Source organism: Gigantopelta aegis, chromosome 14, assembly GCF_016097555.1.
Source record: "Gigantopelta aegis isolate Gae_Host chromosome 14, Gae_host_genome, whole genome shotgun sequence".
Lineage (NCBI taxonomy): Eukaryota > Metazoa > Mollusca > Gastropoda > Neomphalida > Peltospiridae > Gigantopelta > Gigantopelta aegis.
Window position 1 is genome coordinate 35,836,772 of NC_054712.1, and position 16,838 is coordinate 35,853,609.

Consider the following 16,838-nt stretch of genomic DNA (forward strand, 5'->3'; position numbering starts at 1 on the left):
TTTTTAATAATTAAGTCATTCAAACAGGACATTGGTCGCATTTGGCAACCTGGCCACAGGCCGTTTCGAGCCCTGGGGATTGGCTAAAATTCTTCTACTGTACGCTCCCTCTAGTTCTGGTCACGTGACTGTAACGTCCTTCTTTTTCCTTTGCTGTTTTGGTCCGGACATATTTTCCATAATAAAATGTCCAATTTTTAATTAAAGTAACATGACCAGTGTAGCTTTTTTTATCAGCCTTATGTTGATCACATAACTACTGACAAAACTGTCACATCTGCGCTATATATCGCCGACTCACAATTAATTAGTGGGGTGGTTTTTTGGTCAAAGACACGATGGTGGCATCTAATATGCAGTTTCCCAATTAAAATATGTATAACGCTGACAACACTGTCACATCAGCTGGTATTAATTTTCAGACTTTGACTGTCATTAACAATAAAAAAAAAATATTTTAACAACATTTTTTTGTATGTAAAAATCTAACCCTTGATGATATTTCAGGAAGAGCTGCTGGCCAGTTGTATCCCGAGTTCCCTTGTGAAGCTGATGAAGGAGGACCTGCGACAACAAATGATGAGAAAAACTCCAAAACTCTCTCCATTCCAAGACCTGTATGTCCAGCATTACGAGGACGTCAGGTGTGCATCATCAATATTTGTTCACAACTGGGGGGTGGGGGGGGGGGGGGGGCTTTGCAGGATATAACCTGTATGTCTAGCATTACCCTAAAATCAATGGTCGCCCAACGGACTACCTTTGTAAAATTCTTAGTCGCCCTTAGCCAATAAAGGTCGCCATGGGCAACTGGGCGACCACTAACTTTCAACTCTGATTAGTGAAATTCCAATAAAAAGTAAAGTTTGTTTTATTTAACGACGCCGCTAGAGCACATTGATTTTTTATCTTATCATCGGCTATTGGACGTCAAACATATGGTCATTCTGACACTGTTTTTAGAGGAAACCCGCTGTCGCCACATAGGCTACTCTTTTTACGACAGGCAGCAAGGGATCTTTTATTTGCGCTTCCCACAGGCAGGATAGCACAAACCATGGCCTTTGTTGAACCAGTTATGGATCACTGGTCGGTGCAAGTGGTTTACACCTACCCATTGAGCCTTGCAGAGCACTCACTCAGGGTTTGGAGTCGGTATCTCGATTAAAAATCCCATGCCTCGACTAGGATCCGAACCCAGTACCTACCAGCCTGTATTCTGATGGCCTGCCATGACGCCACTGAGGCCGGTGAAATTCCAATAACTGCCAGTACTTCCAATACAATCGCTTTGTACACCCCAATCTCTATCTCTCATCCTCTGTCTTTCTCTCTGTTTCTCTCTCTACCCCCCTCTTTCACTTTCTTCTCTCTCTCTCTCTCTCTCTCTCTCTCTCTCTCTCTCCCTCCCTCCCTCCCTCTCCCTCCCCTCTCCCTCCCTCCTCCCTCCCTCCCTCTCTCCCCCTCTCTCTCTCTCTCCTCTCTCTCTCTCTCTCTCTCTCTCTCTCTCTCTCTCTCTCCTCTCTCTCTCTCTCTCTCTCTCTCTCTCTCTCCCTCCCTCCCTCCCTCCCTCCCTCCCCCCCTCCCTCTCTCTCTCTCTCTCCAAATAACTATAGTTTAATAAATCAATGTGCTTTAATGGTGCCGTTTATCAAAACAAATTTCTTTTTTTTTTGCCATTGACAGTGATTAGTCCTATGACTCACTGAACTTTAGACAAGCACTCTGCACTGAGCACAACAGATTCTAGTGATTAGTGGATAATCAGAGAAAAGTGGTTGTTGTGACCTTTTACCTCAACACCAAGCCATGCACTCATTAAGACTTTACTGGCCTCGGTGGCGTCGTGGCAGGCCATCGGTCTACAGGCTGGTAGGTACTGGGTTCGGATCCCAGTCGAGGCATGGGATTTTTAATCCAGATACCGACTCCAAACCCTGAGTGAGTGCTCTGCAAGGCTCAGTGGGTAGGTGTAAACCACTTGCACCGACCAGTGATCCATAACTGGTTCAACAAAGGCCATGGTTTGTGCCATCCTGCCTGAGGGAAGTGCAAATAAAAGATCCCTTGCTGCTAATTGGAAGAGTAGCCCATGTAGTGGCGACAGTGGGTTTCCTCTCAAAATCTGTGTGGTCCTAACCATATGTCTGACGTCATATAACCGTAAATAAAATGTGTTGAGTGCGTCGTTAAATAAAACATTTCTTTCTTTCATTAAGACTTGGAGCTGATTCTGAGTTCTGAACCCCTTACTTACCAATCTTAAAGTCACAGACCCTAGTTTCAATCCATAAAAATGGACTTTAAGTTTGGTTAATCTACAATAGAGTGAAAAAAGTGTTTCTGTCATTGAAATCTGGAAATATATTCTTAAAAAATAAACTAGAGCTAGTCTCCATAACCATTACTTCTCAGAGGAATATGCGTTTTTTAAATATGACGACCAGACACACTTCTGATGTACGGAAATGGACAATCTAAATAATACAATCTAAGTAATGTCTGATTTTAATTATCAAAAAGATTACCGGTGAGGTACATGATACGCCCGTCAGGAGTTTGATGGAAAACCATAGACATTAATGAATATGTTACGGGTATGATTCAATTCTAATGATGTGAAATTTTTGCAATGGGATGGATGAACAGTTTGTTTTGGACCAACTACTGATGATACTGTATCCATTGGAGAAGGTGCTGTCTGATTAATGAAGTTATTGTTCTTTATTTGAAAAAGAAATTTTAATGATCTGCTCTTCATCCAGGAGTAGACCGTAAAAAGTAGGTCACAGTGCATGTGAGGTTTGATGGATCTGTATGCAAGATATGGTCTGGAAAAAAAAAATTAACAGACAGACATGCGGACGGACAATGTCATACCATAATATGACCCATCATAGACAGGCGTATAAAAATGGCTCTGATAGTAAAAAATACAATGTAATATACTCTTCAAAAAAAGAAACGCAAAAGGGTACAAATGGGTTATAACTCCGATTTTATGTTTCCTACCGGTTCATGCTTTGTGAATATAAGGTCATTGCATGTCCCAAACACATTCCCACGGTTACATTCGATAAAACGCAGCTACTGTACAATAAAGTTCCAAAATGTGAATATTCGCAAAAACGCAGCCACGTGCAAACCATGTCACCACTGCACGTGCGTTGTCTGCACATGCAACATGAACACCGACAGTATAAAAGTGCAGGGTGTTCGCTTGCCTGGCCTCTGTATCTGGCCGACAGTTGACAATCCAGGACATGCCACGTCTCGGTGAACCGCAGAGAAACAATGCCATCGGCCGACTAGACGCAGGCGAATCCAGAACGGCCGTTGCCAGGGCATTCCATGTGTCCCCAAGCACCATCTCCAGACTGTGGGACCGTTACCAGCAACATGGATCAACACGTGACCTCCCTAGATCCGGTCGACCACGGGTCACTACCCCCGGGCAGGACCGCTACATCCGGGTACGCCACCTTCAGGAACGATTGACTACTGCCACCTCCACAGCCGCAGCAATACCAGGTTTGCGCAGGATATCCGACCAGACCGTACGGAACCACCTACGTGAGGTAGGAATTCGTGCCAGACATCCAGTTCGAGGTGTCATCTTAACACCACAACACCGTTGACTCTGACTGCAGTGGTGCCAGATTCATCGACAATGGCCTCAACTGTGATGGAGACAGGTGTGGTTCAGTGACGAGTCCCGATTTCTGCTCCGACGTCATGATGGAAGATGTCGCGTGTATAGGCGTCGTGGTGAGCGTTATGCGGCAAACTGCGTGCAGGAAGTGGACAGATTCGGCGGGGGTAGTGTCATGGTGTGGGCAGCCATCTCACACACTGGCAGAACTGACCTGGTCCACGTGCAGGGCAACCTGAATGCACAGGGCTACATTGACCAGATCTCCAGCCACACATCGTTCCAGTTATGGCCAACGCCAAACGCAGTGTTCCAACATGACAACGCCAGGCCTCAAACAGCACGTCTCACAACGGCTTTCCTACAGAACAACAACATTAATGTCCTTCCTTGGCCATCGATATCACCGGATTTGAACCCAATTGAGCATCTATGGGACGAGTTGGACCGACGCCTCCGACAGCGACAACCACAGCCCCAGACCCTGCCCGAGCTGGCAGCAGCCTTGCAGGCCGAGTGGGCCACCATCCCCCGGGACGTCATCCGTACTCTGGTTGCTTCAATGGGCAGGCGGTGCCAGGCAGTTGTCAACACACGCGGAGGCCACACCCGGTATTGACTCCAGATGACCTTGACCTTGGTGGTGTGTCCTATCACTTACTCACAATGGACTAGAGTGAATTGTGAACAATCCTCCAACATTTGGTAATTATCGGACTCACCATTCAATAATTAAATCAATTCTCCAAATGTTACGACAATGTGGTTTTGCGTTTCTTCTTTTGAAGAGTATATTTAAAAACTAGGATCTGTCAGTTTGAACTCAGTAACATAGAGCTGTGTTATATATAAAGTTCTGTTTAATAATTCTATTTAAATGTTTAATACTACATACATCACATACTAACCTACATTAGCCTTGACATAAAAAAATTAATCTATTTAATTTAAAAAGCACTCATGCTAAAAGGGACCACATAATATTATTTGTGAAGAACATTAGTTCTGCATCTAAGATATTAAAAATTTTCAAATCAGTAAATGTAAAATTTTCTGTGTGATCAGATGTTGCTGTTCAGTGTAAAAAAAAAAAAAAAAGAGGATAAATATAACCCATTATTCTTTTGATGTTCTAGGACTGTATTTAATTTTCTGGAAAAACAGATAATATTTTCCACACAACTGTTCATCAATTTGTACCATGGTGTTCTTCCTCTCTCTTATCTATAGTTTCATGTAGCAGAAGTAACTTAATTTTCATAAGCATGCAAACAGGTTTTTTTGTTGTTACTCATCCAAAAGTTAAAAGCATCACATAAAAAAAAATGATTTTGCAAGGCATATTTTTCATCAATTGTTTTTGGTTTTTTTACATTTTAAAAGAATTCATCGACATTTCATACATACTCCCATCCCCCCCCACCCCCCCCCCCCCCCCCCCCCCAAAAAAAAAAATCACTAGCCAGCACTGAGGGCTTGTGGATTTGTCAAACCCAAATGATTAATAGTTTCTGGCATGAGTCCTTTTGTAGATGGTTTTTCTGACACGAGTCTCAAGAAAATCAATCTTTGGAACGAGCTTTAGCGAGCTCCATGGATTGATTTTCTTGAGACGAGTGTCAGAAAAACCATATACAAAAGGACGAGTGCCAGAAATATTTTCTAGCACAACCTGTCTTATAAATGTTATTATTAATTTAGTCTAACTATACTGTAAGTCTCTTCATTTTATTTTTGTAACGTGACGTCACCTCTAAGCTGACACCCATGTTACGTCACGAGTGGGAAAGCATACAGTGGTGTCGAGAAGACCTACTCATATTATGTGACGTCATATACTACTTTGTTTAAAAAATTACGTAATCAACCGGTAGCAATTGCCGTGTACATCCTAATATTAACCAATGAAAAGGGCGGATTAGCGTCTACACACATGTGGTAGACGGTTTTTCTACCACCCCTTTCTAGCACCTTTCTACGACGTCATTGTGCTAGAAATATGGTTTCTACACTCTTGAAAAATTATAATTGTGATCAACATTGAACAAAACCTAAGAAAATGGTTAATGATATTTTTTGTTTTTTTAAAGTATTCATCCAATTTTTCTGTTTTAATGCAAAATCTTTAATGTAAGAAAATGAAGGTTAAATAAGAATGATAATTTTTAATTAGATTTTTGTTGTAATGATTATAAAATTTATACATCAAGTTGAACTAAGCTTTTTATTGTAACAATTATAAAATTTATTAATCAAGTTTAACTTCAAATTTATATTAGGTAATTTGGCAAATCACAGACCATGTGCAATGGTGTTATTTTTAAATTGAAGATTGATCAGAAAATGTCAACATGTTCCTAACACCCTAGTGTACATGCATATACCGGTTCACGTGCACCCAAAACTGATAATTTCTCCTACATTATAACCCTATTTAGTGTTGACATCACAAAAACACACTTAATGACATTCGTTTAGTTTAAAGAATCGGTTATGAATTTAAAAATAGGAATTTGAAAATCCATTATTGTTATTTTTTTTCATGATGATTACATGCTCCTGATTCAGTATAAAAAGGAAAGAAAGAAGAAGAAAAAGCTAGAGAAAACTTGCTGCAGTCAAATTAAATTGATACAAAATGGCTGTCTATAAATGGAGTCACCGGTCTTAAGAGGCCATCTTGACATTCTCCAGAATTATTTAAAGGGACTGTCTTGAATATGCAACCTTTGTAAGATGTTTCAGACTTTCCAAAGATTAAACTTACAAAGTCATTACATTTTCTTGTTAGAATACCAGTATCTTTTTATCGAATGTGTTTGCAGTAATGTGATAATGTTTATATAGCATTCATTTTTCATTTTACTTTATAGTATATATTGTTTTGTATGTATAAACATTTGGGTATATTCTAAACAAGAAAACATATTTAATATGGAATTTTATTATCCATACGGCTCTTGCTCGGGCAATACAAAAATCCTGACACTTATTTCGTAAAATCAGTACGACACACAAGCTCGTATAATAATCTCTATTTAGTCACCAAAAAGCTATCATTAGTCGGAAATATCTTTCAATGGTTGCAAACTGTGTTAAAGAAGACTGCTTAATAGTCTTCAAAGACATCTAAATGGCCACCTATCTAAAGAAAACAGCTTATTATTCTCTAAAAAAAAGTCTAAATATGGTACAAATTTACCTCTATTAAACAGTTACCTGTCTTTAAAAAAGGTAGACAAATATTTGTTTAACCCTCACCCCTCCCCCCCAGCACATTTTAAAACTATAGCTCTTTAGTATATATATATATATATATATATATATACAGTCAAACCCGCTTATTTGCATACCCTCGGTGCTGCTCGATTTTGTGCAATTAACCGGGTTAGTCGATTAACCGATAGAGTACCGACTTTCACTTTGTAACAGCCATCCAACTACAAAGTGGCATGGGAGACAGTCTAGCATAATGCGGTACTTCATACCGGAACTATTACAGTTAACACATGTCACATGCAGTTAGATATATATAAATGTAAAAAAATATATCTATCGATATATATAATTAGCATGGCGTTTTTGTTTTAATCTGCCAGACCAGAAATCATTTTCTAAAAAACCAACAACGTCCGTCACTGGGCGTCGTTTTCTAAAAACACAAACTGGCGTCGTTTTCTAAAAACACAAACTTTGTGCATTAAAAAAAAACCCACTGACCATCCACTAGTGTAAACAAAGTGTATTAGCCATGTAGTTAATGAGATAAACTTGAAACAACAGAACCATCAAAAAGTTCACGTTTCATCGGTGCACGTGTTTACAAAATGACGTCAGTTTCCGGAATTACCGGGCTGTTGATTGACCGAATAGAATTACGTGAACTTGTATGCATTTGCTGGTATGGTGTTCTTTCCATCCCAAAAGATACGGCAAGCTTTGGTATTATTTGTGATCCCCAAATAATGACTTTGCTATAGTTAAGCAATTAAAGTTAAGCTCGGCTAGTGAGTCGTTATCAGTTCCAGCAGTCTGCATTGCATGCATGACCGGTCTAACACAATTGACTGACCTTCATGGTGAGGTCCGACTGATTGGTGTCTAACAATATAGCAGAAACTTAGGGACGATCCATAAATAACGGTCTTTGTTATGTTTGTTTTTTTGACGACCTCCCCCACCAGTCTTTTTTTTTTCCGCTACATTTTCCGGGAAGCAAGTGATAAATCGTTTCTTTTGCGTTTAACAGATATAGCGTACACTGCATCTAATGAATAAGTGAACAACAACCCTTTCTCGGTCACATTTATTAAAAACATAACCGCCTAGGACGATTGATCTGTAATCTTTTAATTATTAACAAGGCTTCTCAACATAACGTAATAATTGATACAGAACAATGATTGCCCTGAACACGTCAATCGAATAGGGCCTCAATAGTTGAGTGCGCATGCGTACAAGCGCACAGGCGGTACTTCTAAAAATAATAGTCGGAGAGTTACTTGTTATTGAGATGGCCTCTGATTAACAGCAATATATTGCAAACAAAACATTAGGTCTTAGGTTTATTCAACTTAATTATGTCATTCTTAAATCTTGTAGTCGGGTATTGTGATTCGCCAGTAGTAACGTGCACACCATCTCATTTGCATGTCACACGTCGACTCTGTAAACAGCGATTACACTTACAGTCGGCTTACCACACAGTGAGCTCAAACAAAACAGATTAATCGGTGATTTATTTGAGTTTTTTTGCCAAAGTTTGATAGACATTCTCAGTCATTTGTGACATTAATTTAGCACCAAAAAAATCAAAAAAATCGTTATTTATATGTGCAAATAACCGATATATAGCCTGTAGTCTGTGCAATTAACCGGATGTTTTGTAGTGTTATAAGGGCAAATGGTTCCGTGTTGGGTGAAAATAGTCGATTAACCGAATTATGCTATAAACCGATGTGCAAATAAGTGGAGTTGACTGTATATATATATATATTGAGTGGAAATGACGTCAAAACTCGAATGACGTCATTTTTGGGTGTCCTTACATCAAAATAAACTAGTGCATAATGTTTTTGTGTGGGGTTTTTTAATGCTGGACAGCTTTCAGTATAAAATTGGTATTGAAATGTTTTTATTTGATGACTATGAATACATATATCAATTATGGAGTGTCACCCTAAAACGTTTGCTTAAATGTCAATAAACCTATTTCCATGACCACGATTAATTTACATTTAATTTGCAAAGTTATCAAATTCTTAAAGTATGTGATCTGAAAAATATCACATACTTTGATTGCACTGAAAATGTAAGATATTATGTGATAAATATATATATGTAGTTATTTTGACTTTTGACACATACATGTTGCTGAGAGAGAGAGAGAGAGAGAGAGAGAGAGAGAGACCAAGAGAGAGAGAGGGAGAAAAGAGAAAGAGAGGGAGGGAGAGAGAGAGGGAGGGAGGGAGAGAGAGGGAGGGAGGGAGAGGGAGGGAGGGAGAGAGAGAAAGAGAGGGAGAGAAGAGAAAGATAGGGAGCAAGTGAAAGAGTGATAGAGAGGCTGATGCATGGTCGGTCTAGGATCGATCCCCATCGGGGGACCCATTAGGCTATTTCTCATTCTAGCACCACAACTGGTATATCAAAGGTCGTGGTGTGTGCTATCAAATTACCAAATGTTTGACATATCCAAAATCCGGTGATTAATAAATAAATGTGCTCTATTGGTGTCCTTAAACAAAACAAATTCTTTTGTTTTTTACCGCTGAGCTACATGCTCATCCTCATCTTAAGCAGCCGCATTACTAATCTTGTAAATCATCTTGTGCAAACTGACCTATTTTAAGCATATTCACTTTGTCTTAAGAGATAACTTTTTGTCTTGTGACAAGAAAGAAAAAAAAAGTTTTATTTAACGACGCATAAAACACATTTTATTTACGGTTATATGGCGTCAGACATATGGTTAAGGACCACACACATATTGAGAGAGGAAACCCACTGTTGCCACTTCATGGGCTACTCTATTCGATTAGCAGCAAGGGATCGTTTATATGCACCATCTCACAGACAGGGTAGTACATACCATGGCCTTTTATATACCAGGTGCACTGGCTGGAATGAGAAATAGCCAAATGGGCCCACTGACAGGGATCGATCCCAAACCGATCCCAAAGAGGTATTACTTTCCAATGACAGCAGCGGCGACAACAGCATCAACATTTGACATTAAAGTTTTGAGTCTACATCAATTTTATGGGGTGAGACATATCCCAGTGGTAAAGCACTCACTTGATGCGCAGTCAGTCTGGGATCAATCCACGACCAAGGGGTGAGACGTAGCCCAGTGGTAAAGCACTCACTTGATGCGCAGTCAGTCTGGGATCAATCCACGACCAAGGGGTGAGACGTAGCCCAGTGGTAAAGCACTCACTTGATGCGCAGTCAGACTGGGATCAATCCACGACCAAGGGGTGAGACGTAGCCCAGTGGTAAAGCACTCACTTGATGCGCAGTCAGACTGGGATCAATCCACGACCAAGGGGTGAGACGTAGCCCAGTGGTAAAGCACTCACTTGATGCGCAGTCAGTCTGGGATCAATCCACGACCAAGGGGTGAGACGTATCCCAGTGGTAAAGCACTCACTTGATGCGCAGTCAGACTGGGATCAATCCACGACCAAGGGGTGAGACGTATCCCAGTGGTAAAGCACTCACTTGATGCGCAGTCAGTCTGGGATCAATCCACGACCAAGGAGTGAGACGTATCCCAGTGGTAAAGCACTCACTTGATGCGCAGTCAGTCTGGAATCAATCCACGACCAAGGGGTGAGACGTAGCCCAGTGGTAAAGCACTCACTTGATGCGCAGTCAGACTGGGATCAATCCACGACCAAGGGGTGAGACGTAGCCCAGTGGTAAAGCACTCACTTGATGCGCAGTCAGTCTGGGATCAATCCACGACCAAGGGGTGAGACGTATCCCAGTGGTAAAGCACTCACTTGATGCGCAGTCAGTCTGGGATCAATCTCCATTGGTGGGCCCATTGGGCTATTTGTCGTTCAAGCCAGTGCACCATAAAATGGTATATAAAATGTATGTGCTATCTTGTCTGTGGAATGGTGCATATAAAATATCCCTTGCTATTAATGGAAAAATATGACGAGTTTCCTCTGTAAGACTATATAGGGGTGGGATTTAGCTCAGTCGGTTGAGTGCTCACTTGAGGTGCTTGCTTCACAGGATCGAACCACCTTGGTGGATCCATTCAACTGATTGGGTTTTTTTTTCTCTCGTTACAACTAGTGCACCACAACTGGTTAAAGGTATGTGCTTTCCTGTCTGTGGGAAAGTGCATATAAAAGATTCTTTGCTGCATTAGAAAAAATGTAGCAGGTTTCCTCTCTAAGACTACATGTATATGTCAGAATTACCAAATGTTAGACATCCAATAGCTGATGATTAATTAATCAATGTGATCTAATTCTTTCGTTAGTAAAAACAAAACCTGTAAGACTATATGTTAAAATTACCAAATATTTGACATCAAATAGCTGATGATTAATAGATCAATGTGCTCTAGTGGTGTATTTAAACAAAACAAACTTTTTTTTTATCAATTTCTCTCATCAAACTATCAGTTCTAGATCAGTGAAACTTGGTTTATAGTTGCAACTATGGATGCTCTTCACAGTGCACTGAAATTTATGGTAGGCAAGATATTTAATTCTACAGGATTCTTGTTTAATGCTTATTTTTGACAGTAGTTGATTTTAGTTGTCAGCAGTGAAAGTCGAAACTGTTTCAATATTTTGCAACCCATCTCGTCCCTTTAAGCTGTGCACTCTAACAGCCTTAATGAGGCCACTCACGTGGACATATCGATCGGACTTTAAACTTTTAGATCTGCGTTCAAAATTTTATGTCGAAATGACTTCTTTTTTTTAAAATATTATTAAATAGTCCGATCCTCTCTTCTTTCTCTTATTTACTTTTTTGACTGTCCTTCTAAAATGCTCCAAATTATATAAATATTCGGCCGAGCAGTCAATTCTTTTTATTTTTGACTTGTAACCTTTTTTTTATTTTTTATTTATTCTATTAACTTTTTTACTAATTGCTATTTTAAAAATTCTGCCCATATTCAACTCTACCCCCCATCCCGAGTCAGGCCACCGATCTTATCGGAGGTCGGACTCGGGATGGGCGTGTTCGAAACCCTAGTGGTTAAACTAGTTATCATCATCATCATCATCAATATTTTGAGAAAGTTTTAATTTGTTTTTCAGTATTCTGTATGCAGACATAGTCAACTTCACGCCTCTTGCCTCTGAATGCACAGCGGCTGAACTGATCAAAATGCTCAACGAATTGTTTGGAAGGTTTGACCAACTAGCTAAGGTTTGTTAATAAATATTTCTTTTAAATACAGATCATATACAGTATATATGGTACATGTTACAGCAGGTCTTCTAGAACGTTTATAAAATCCACTAGCCATGGGATCAGTGATTTAAAACATTTACTAGCCATGGGATCAGTGATTTAAAACATTTACTAGCCATGGGATCAGTGATTTAAAACATTTACTAGCCATGGGATCAGTGATTTAAAACATTTACTAGCCATGGGATCAGTGATTTAAAACATTTACTAGCCATGGGATCAGTGATTTAAAACATTTACTAGCCATGGGATCAGTGATTTAAAAACATTTACTAACCATGATTAAAAATTCACTAGCCCTACTTTACTTTAAGTTCATATAATTTTACTAAATACTAGTAATAATCGGATATGTCACCTAAAAAGCGAGATAGAGCTTAAAAACACTAATATAGGTGGGAGGGGGGGGGGGGGGGGGCGGGGGCAGGCTATTTATATTTACAAAATAAGACTTAACTGCAACATTTGACTATTTTGTTTCAGTAGCTTTTGGGCATGGCAATAGTAGTTATTTACTAGCCCAACACTGAATATCACTAGCCATGGGAGTGGGGCTACCATAATCTAGAAGCCCTGTCAGGCATGGCAATAGTAGTTATTTACTAGCCCAACACTGAATATCACTAACCATGGGAGTGGGGCTACCATAATCTAGAAGCCCTGAATGTAACTGTAATTGTGAAAGATTGCCACCTAACAGTAGTGGTGGTGGGTTTGTCTGAACCCCCCCCCCCCCAAAGCCTCCACCCCTGGAATGTAACGATTCTCTAAATAACTTACTGACATTTCATAAATAAATTAATTAAATAACAACAATGAAAGAATAGTAAGACAGTTAGCTTTGTATTGTTTTAAAGCCTTTTAAAAACAAGAAACATAATTCTGTACAACTAAGTTTTCACTGCATGTGATTTGTGAATGCTGAATTAGAAAGTTTGTTATATATATTATATTATGTGTATCTATAATTTTGCATGTATCTATTTTATAAACATCATGTTACTCATGCGAGTCGTGTCACTAATGTAACCGAATTAAGTGTCAATATGATTTTACTTTACAAAAGTTGTACACTAACATTATATCTCTGTATATATATATATATTATGTGCTCAAGGGCCATTAGGCCTAATGCGAATTAAGTTATTATCTATTTTTGTTTCACGTGAATTTGAAGTTATGTAATCGATAAGTTCATGTGACTTATTGTGCCTTAGTAATATTATATTGATCTGTTAAAGGGACATTCCTGAGTTTGCTGCAATTTTTAAGATGTTATCGACTAACAGAGACTTTTTAATGATTGTAATTACATATCAAATATATTTTTCTGCATAAAATGTTAGTGGCTGTATATTAAAAGTGTTTCTGATCGTTGTAATATTTGTACTAGGTTAAATTTCATTTTATTTCCTAAAATGTTATTTTTTCGTACGTACGAAATTATTTGAAGACAAAATCCAGTTTGGGCTCCTTACAAATATTAAGATGACCAGAAACACTTTGAATATACAGACACTGATATTCTAAACAAGAAAATATATTTAATATATAAGTTTAATCATAGAAATATTTTATTAGTCGGGAACATCTTACAGTGCAGCAAAGTCAGGAATATCCCTTTAAACTAGATTTTTTGTGGTACTTAAAAGTTAGGGGTGTATGTGTACTCATAACAAACATCCCCCACAAGCACCCTACCCCACCCATATCCACACTTGACCTGTTAACTGGTCACTTGATTTGCTATTAGACCATGTTCTGTCTTACATTACTCGTGACATCTTCTCACTTTATTGTGGCTAACGGCTATGTAAACTGGAGACTAAATCCATAAAATATCTTTATTAGATTATTACCGGAGACGTTTTCTGCTGTCCCATAAACGAAATCAATGGAGAGGATTTACAGCTCATTTGAGAGAGTCAACCACTGGGAATATGGTCTCTGTTGAAACGTTTGTTTTGTTTAATGACACCACTAGAGCACATTGATTTATCAATCATTGGCTATTGGATATATTCCATAAACGAAATCAATGGAGAGGATTTACAACTCATTTGAGAGAGTCAAGCACTGGGAATATGGTCTCTGTTGAAATGTTTGTTTTGTTTAATGACACCACTAGAGCACATTGATTTATCAATCATTGGATATATTCCATAAACGAAATAAATGGAGAGGATTATAGCTCATGTAAGAAAGTCAACCACTGGGATTATGGTCTCTGTTGAAACGTTTGTTTTGTTTAATGATACTACTAGAGCACTTGATTTATTAATCATCGGCTATTGGATGTCAAACATTTGGGAATTCTGATAATATAGTCTTAGAGATAAACCTGCTACATTTTTCCATTGGTAGCAAGGGATCTTTTATATGCACCATTCTACAGACAGGATAGCACATACCATAGACTTTGATATGCCAGTTGTGGAGCACTGGCTGGAACGAGAAATAGGATCTCTTATTTTGTTAAGTAATGTTGGCAATTAGTTGGAATTTCATCATTGACCATCTGTTGTAATTGGTTTACACAACAACCGATAAACGTTTAATTATATACTCAGTTAGGATTGTATTAACTAATATGATGGATTTGAATTATTACAGGACCATGCTCTTATTGTCACATTCACCGAGATAGACCCTATCAAGTGCTAATTTTACCTTTTTAATAGTTATTTAATATCTGGGGGTTTTAATGTTCACAAGAAAAGAAGCACAAAGCCCAGCATACATGTATCTATATCAGTTCTGTCATCTGAACTGTAAGAACAGGAAGGAAGGAAGGAAGGAAATGTTTTATTTAACGACGCACTCAACACATTTTATTTATGGTTATATAGCGTCGGACATATGGTTAAGGACCACACAGATATTGAGAAAGGAAACCCGCTGTCTCCACTTCATGGCCTACTCTTTTCGATTAGCAGCAAGGGATCTTTCATATGCACCATCCCACAGACAGGGTAGTACATACCACAGCCTTTGATATACCAGTCGTGGTGTACTGGTTGGAACGTGAAATAGCCCAATGGGCCCATTGGGGATCAATCCCATACCGACCTCACATCGAGTGAGCGCTGTACTACTGGGCTAACAAGAAAACAAGCACAGAGCCCAGCATTCATGTATCTATACACCGGCCTCGGTGGCGTCGTGGTTAGGCCATCAGTCTACAGGCTGGTAGGCACTGGGTTCGGATCCCAGTCGAGGCATGGGATTTTTAATCCAGATACCGACTCCAAACCCTGAGTGAGTGCTCCGCAAGGCTCAGTGGGTAGGTGTAAACCACTTGCACCGACCAGTGATCCATAACTGGTTCGACAAAGACCATGGTTTGTGCTATCCTGCCTGTGGGAAGCGCAAATAAAATATCCCTTGCTGCTAATCGGAAAGAGTAGCCCATGTAGTGGCGACAGCGGGTTTCCTCTCAAAATCTGTGTGGTCCTTAACCATATGTCTGATGCCGTATAACCATAAATAAAATGTGTTGAGTGCATCGTTAAATAAAACATTTCTTTCATGTATCTATACTCTTCAAGAAAAGTAGGGGAACCTGAAATATTAATGTTAGAACATACGTTTTGACCACAGACATCCTAGTAAAGAATGTTCAGGTCTGTTTATCAACACACCGAAACACATTCCATAGTTTGCACATGCATCACGCAGTTGCCCCAAACATGTACGTGAGGTATCATTCTCGATTTTGACAATTTCCAGAAATTTAAGGTAGATTAATCACTGTGGAACATTATTTCTGTCAATCTTTTTTCATTCTGTTGATCATACAGTTGTTATTGTTTTGTTTTTAGTCATTTTTATTGTTTGAATTTGCAATTTACTGATAAAAAACCCGTCAACTTTCAAATTTCACTTCTGACCCCAATCGTCCTTCAAGATCTTTGGTGGTCATAAAACCTACTGTAATACTGAACTACCAGTTTTAATGTTTGCCCAATTAATTCACTATTATCATATAACCATTCCCCACAGCTAATATACCTTACAACTTTGGCAATTGTAAATTCTTATTAGAGTTCCCCTACTTTTTTTGAAGAGTATATATCAGTTCTGTCATCTAAACTGTAAGAACAGTTACATTTAAAGTTTCTGTGACAATCAGTTATGGGTTGTTATAATCGATTATATCACATCAGTAGAGAGCCGAATCAATCAATTTGTGATTATAATTGATCACTGGAGCATAAGGAATTGCAGCTTGGGTCAGGGGCAGATACACAAATTTGTAAAAGGGGGGATTATAAGGGAAATGTTTTAGTAAGATAAATACTAACTGTCACATTTTTATAACTGTATATTTTAACCAAATATGTTGGGGATATGTGCCAGTTTCTGACAGAAGTGGTGGGGGGGGGGGAGGAGTGGTGCACATGGTCCATGCCGCCGCCCCCCCCCCCCCCCCCCCCCCCCCCAAATCAAACCTTTTTTGTTTGTTTTTACTGTATTACATTTTATAAAATCATACCTAAATAGTGTGGGTTGCTTCTCCCAATATGGGTCCCCCACAATATAAAACCCTATGACAGAGATATTAAAATGTGTCCAGTAGGGGACATGTATTGCTTTGGCAGTACTCTCAGAATGCTTGTTTTAAATACAGCTGTATCATGTTGGACACATAAATATTATTTTGAAATAATATAGCTATAAGAGTAATTCTAAAGACATTTTATTTAGGTAATTTTATTTATGTACCTGTGATTACAGA

General features: G+C 39.0%; 1 protein-coding gene across 1 annotated transcript in view; it reads left to right on the forward strand.

Moving 5' to 3' along the window:
* Window positions 1–16,838, forward strand: part of LOC121388686 (adenylate cyclase type 2-like) — a 179,013-nt gene that overhangs the window by 125,159 nt on the left and 37,016 nt on the right. Inside the window, exons 7-8 of the mRNA XM_041520139.1 lie at window positions 508–644; window positions 11,944–12,055. Coding sequence (XP_041376073.1) covers window positions 508–644; window positions 11,944–12,055 — 249 coding nt within the window. The remainder of the gene's footprint in view (window positions 1–507; window positions 645–11,943; window positions 12,056–16,838) is intronic.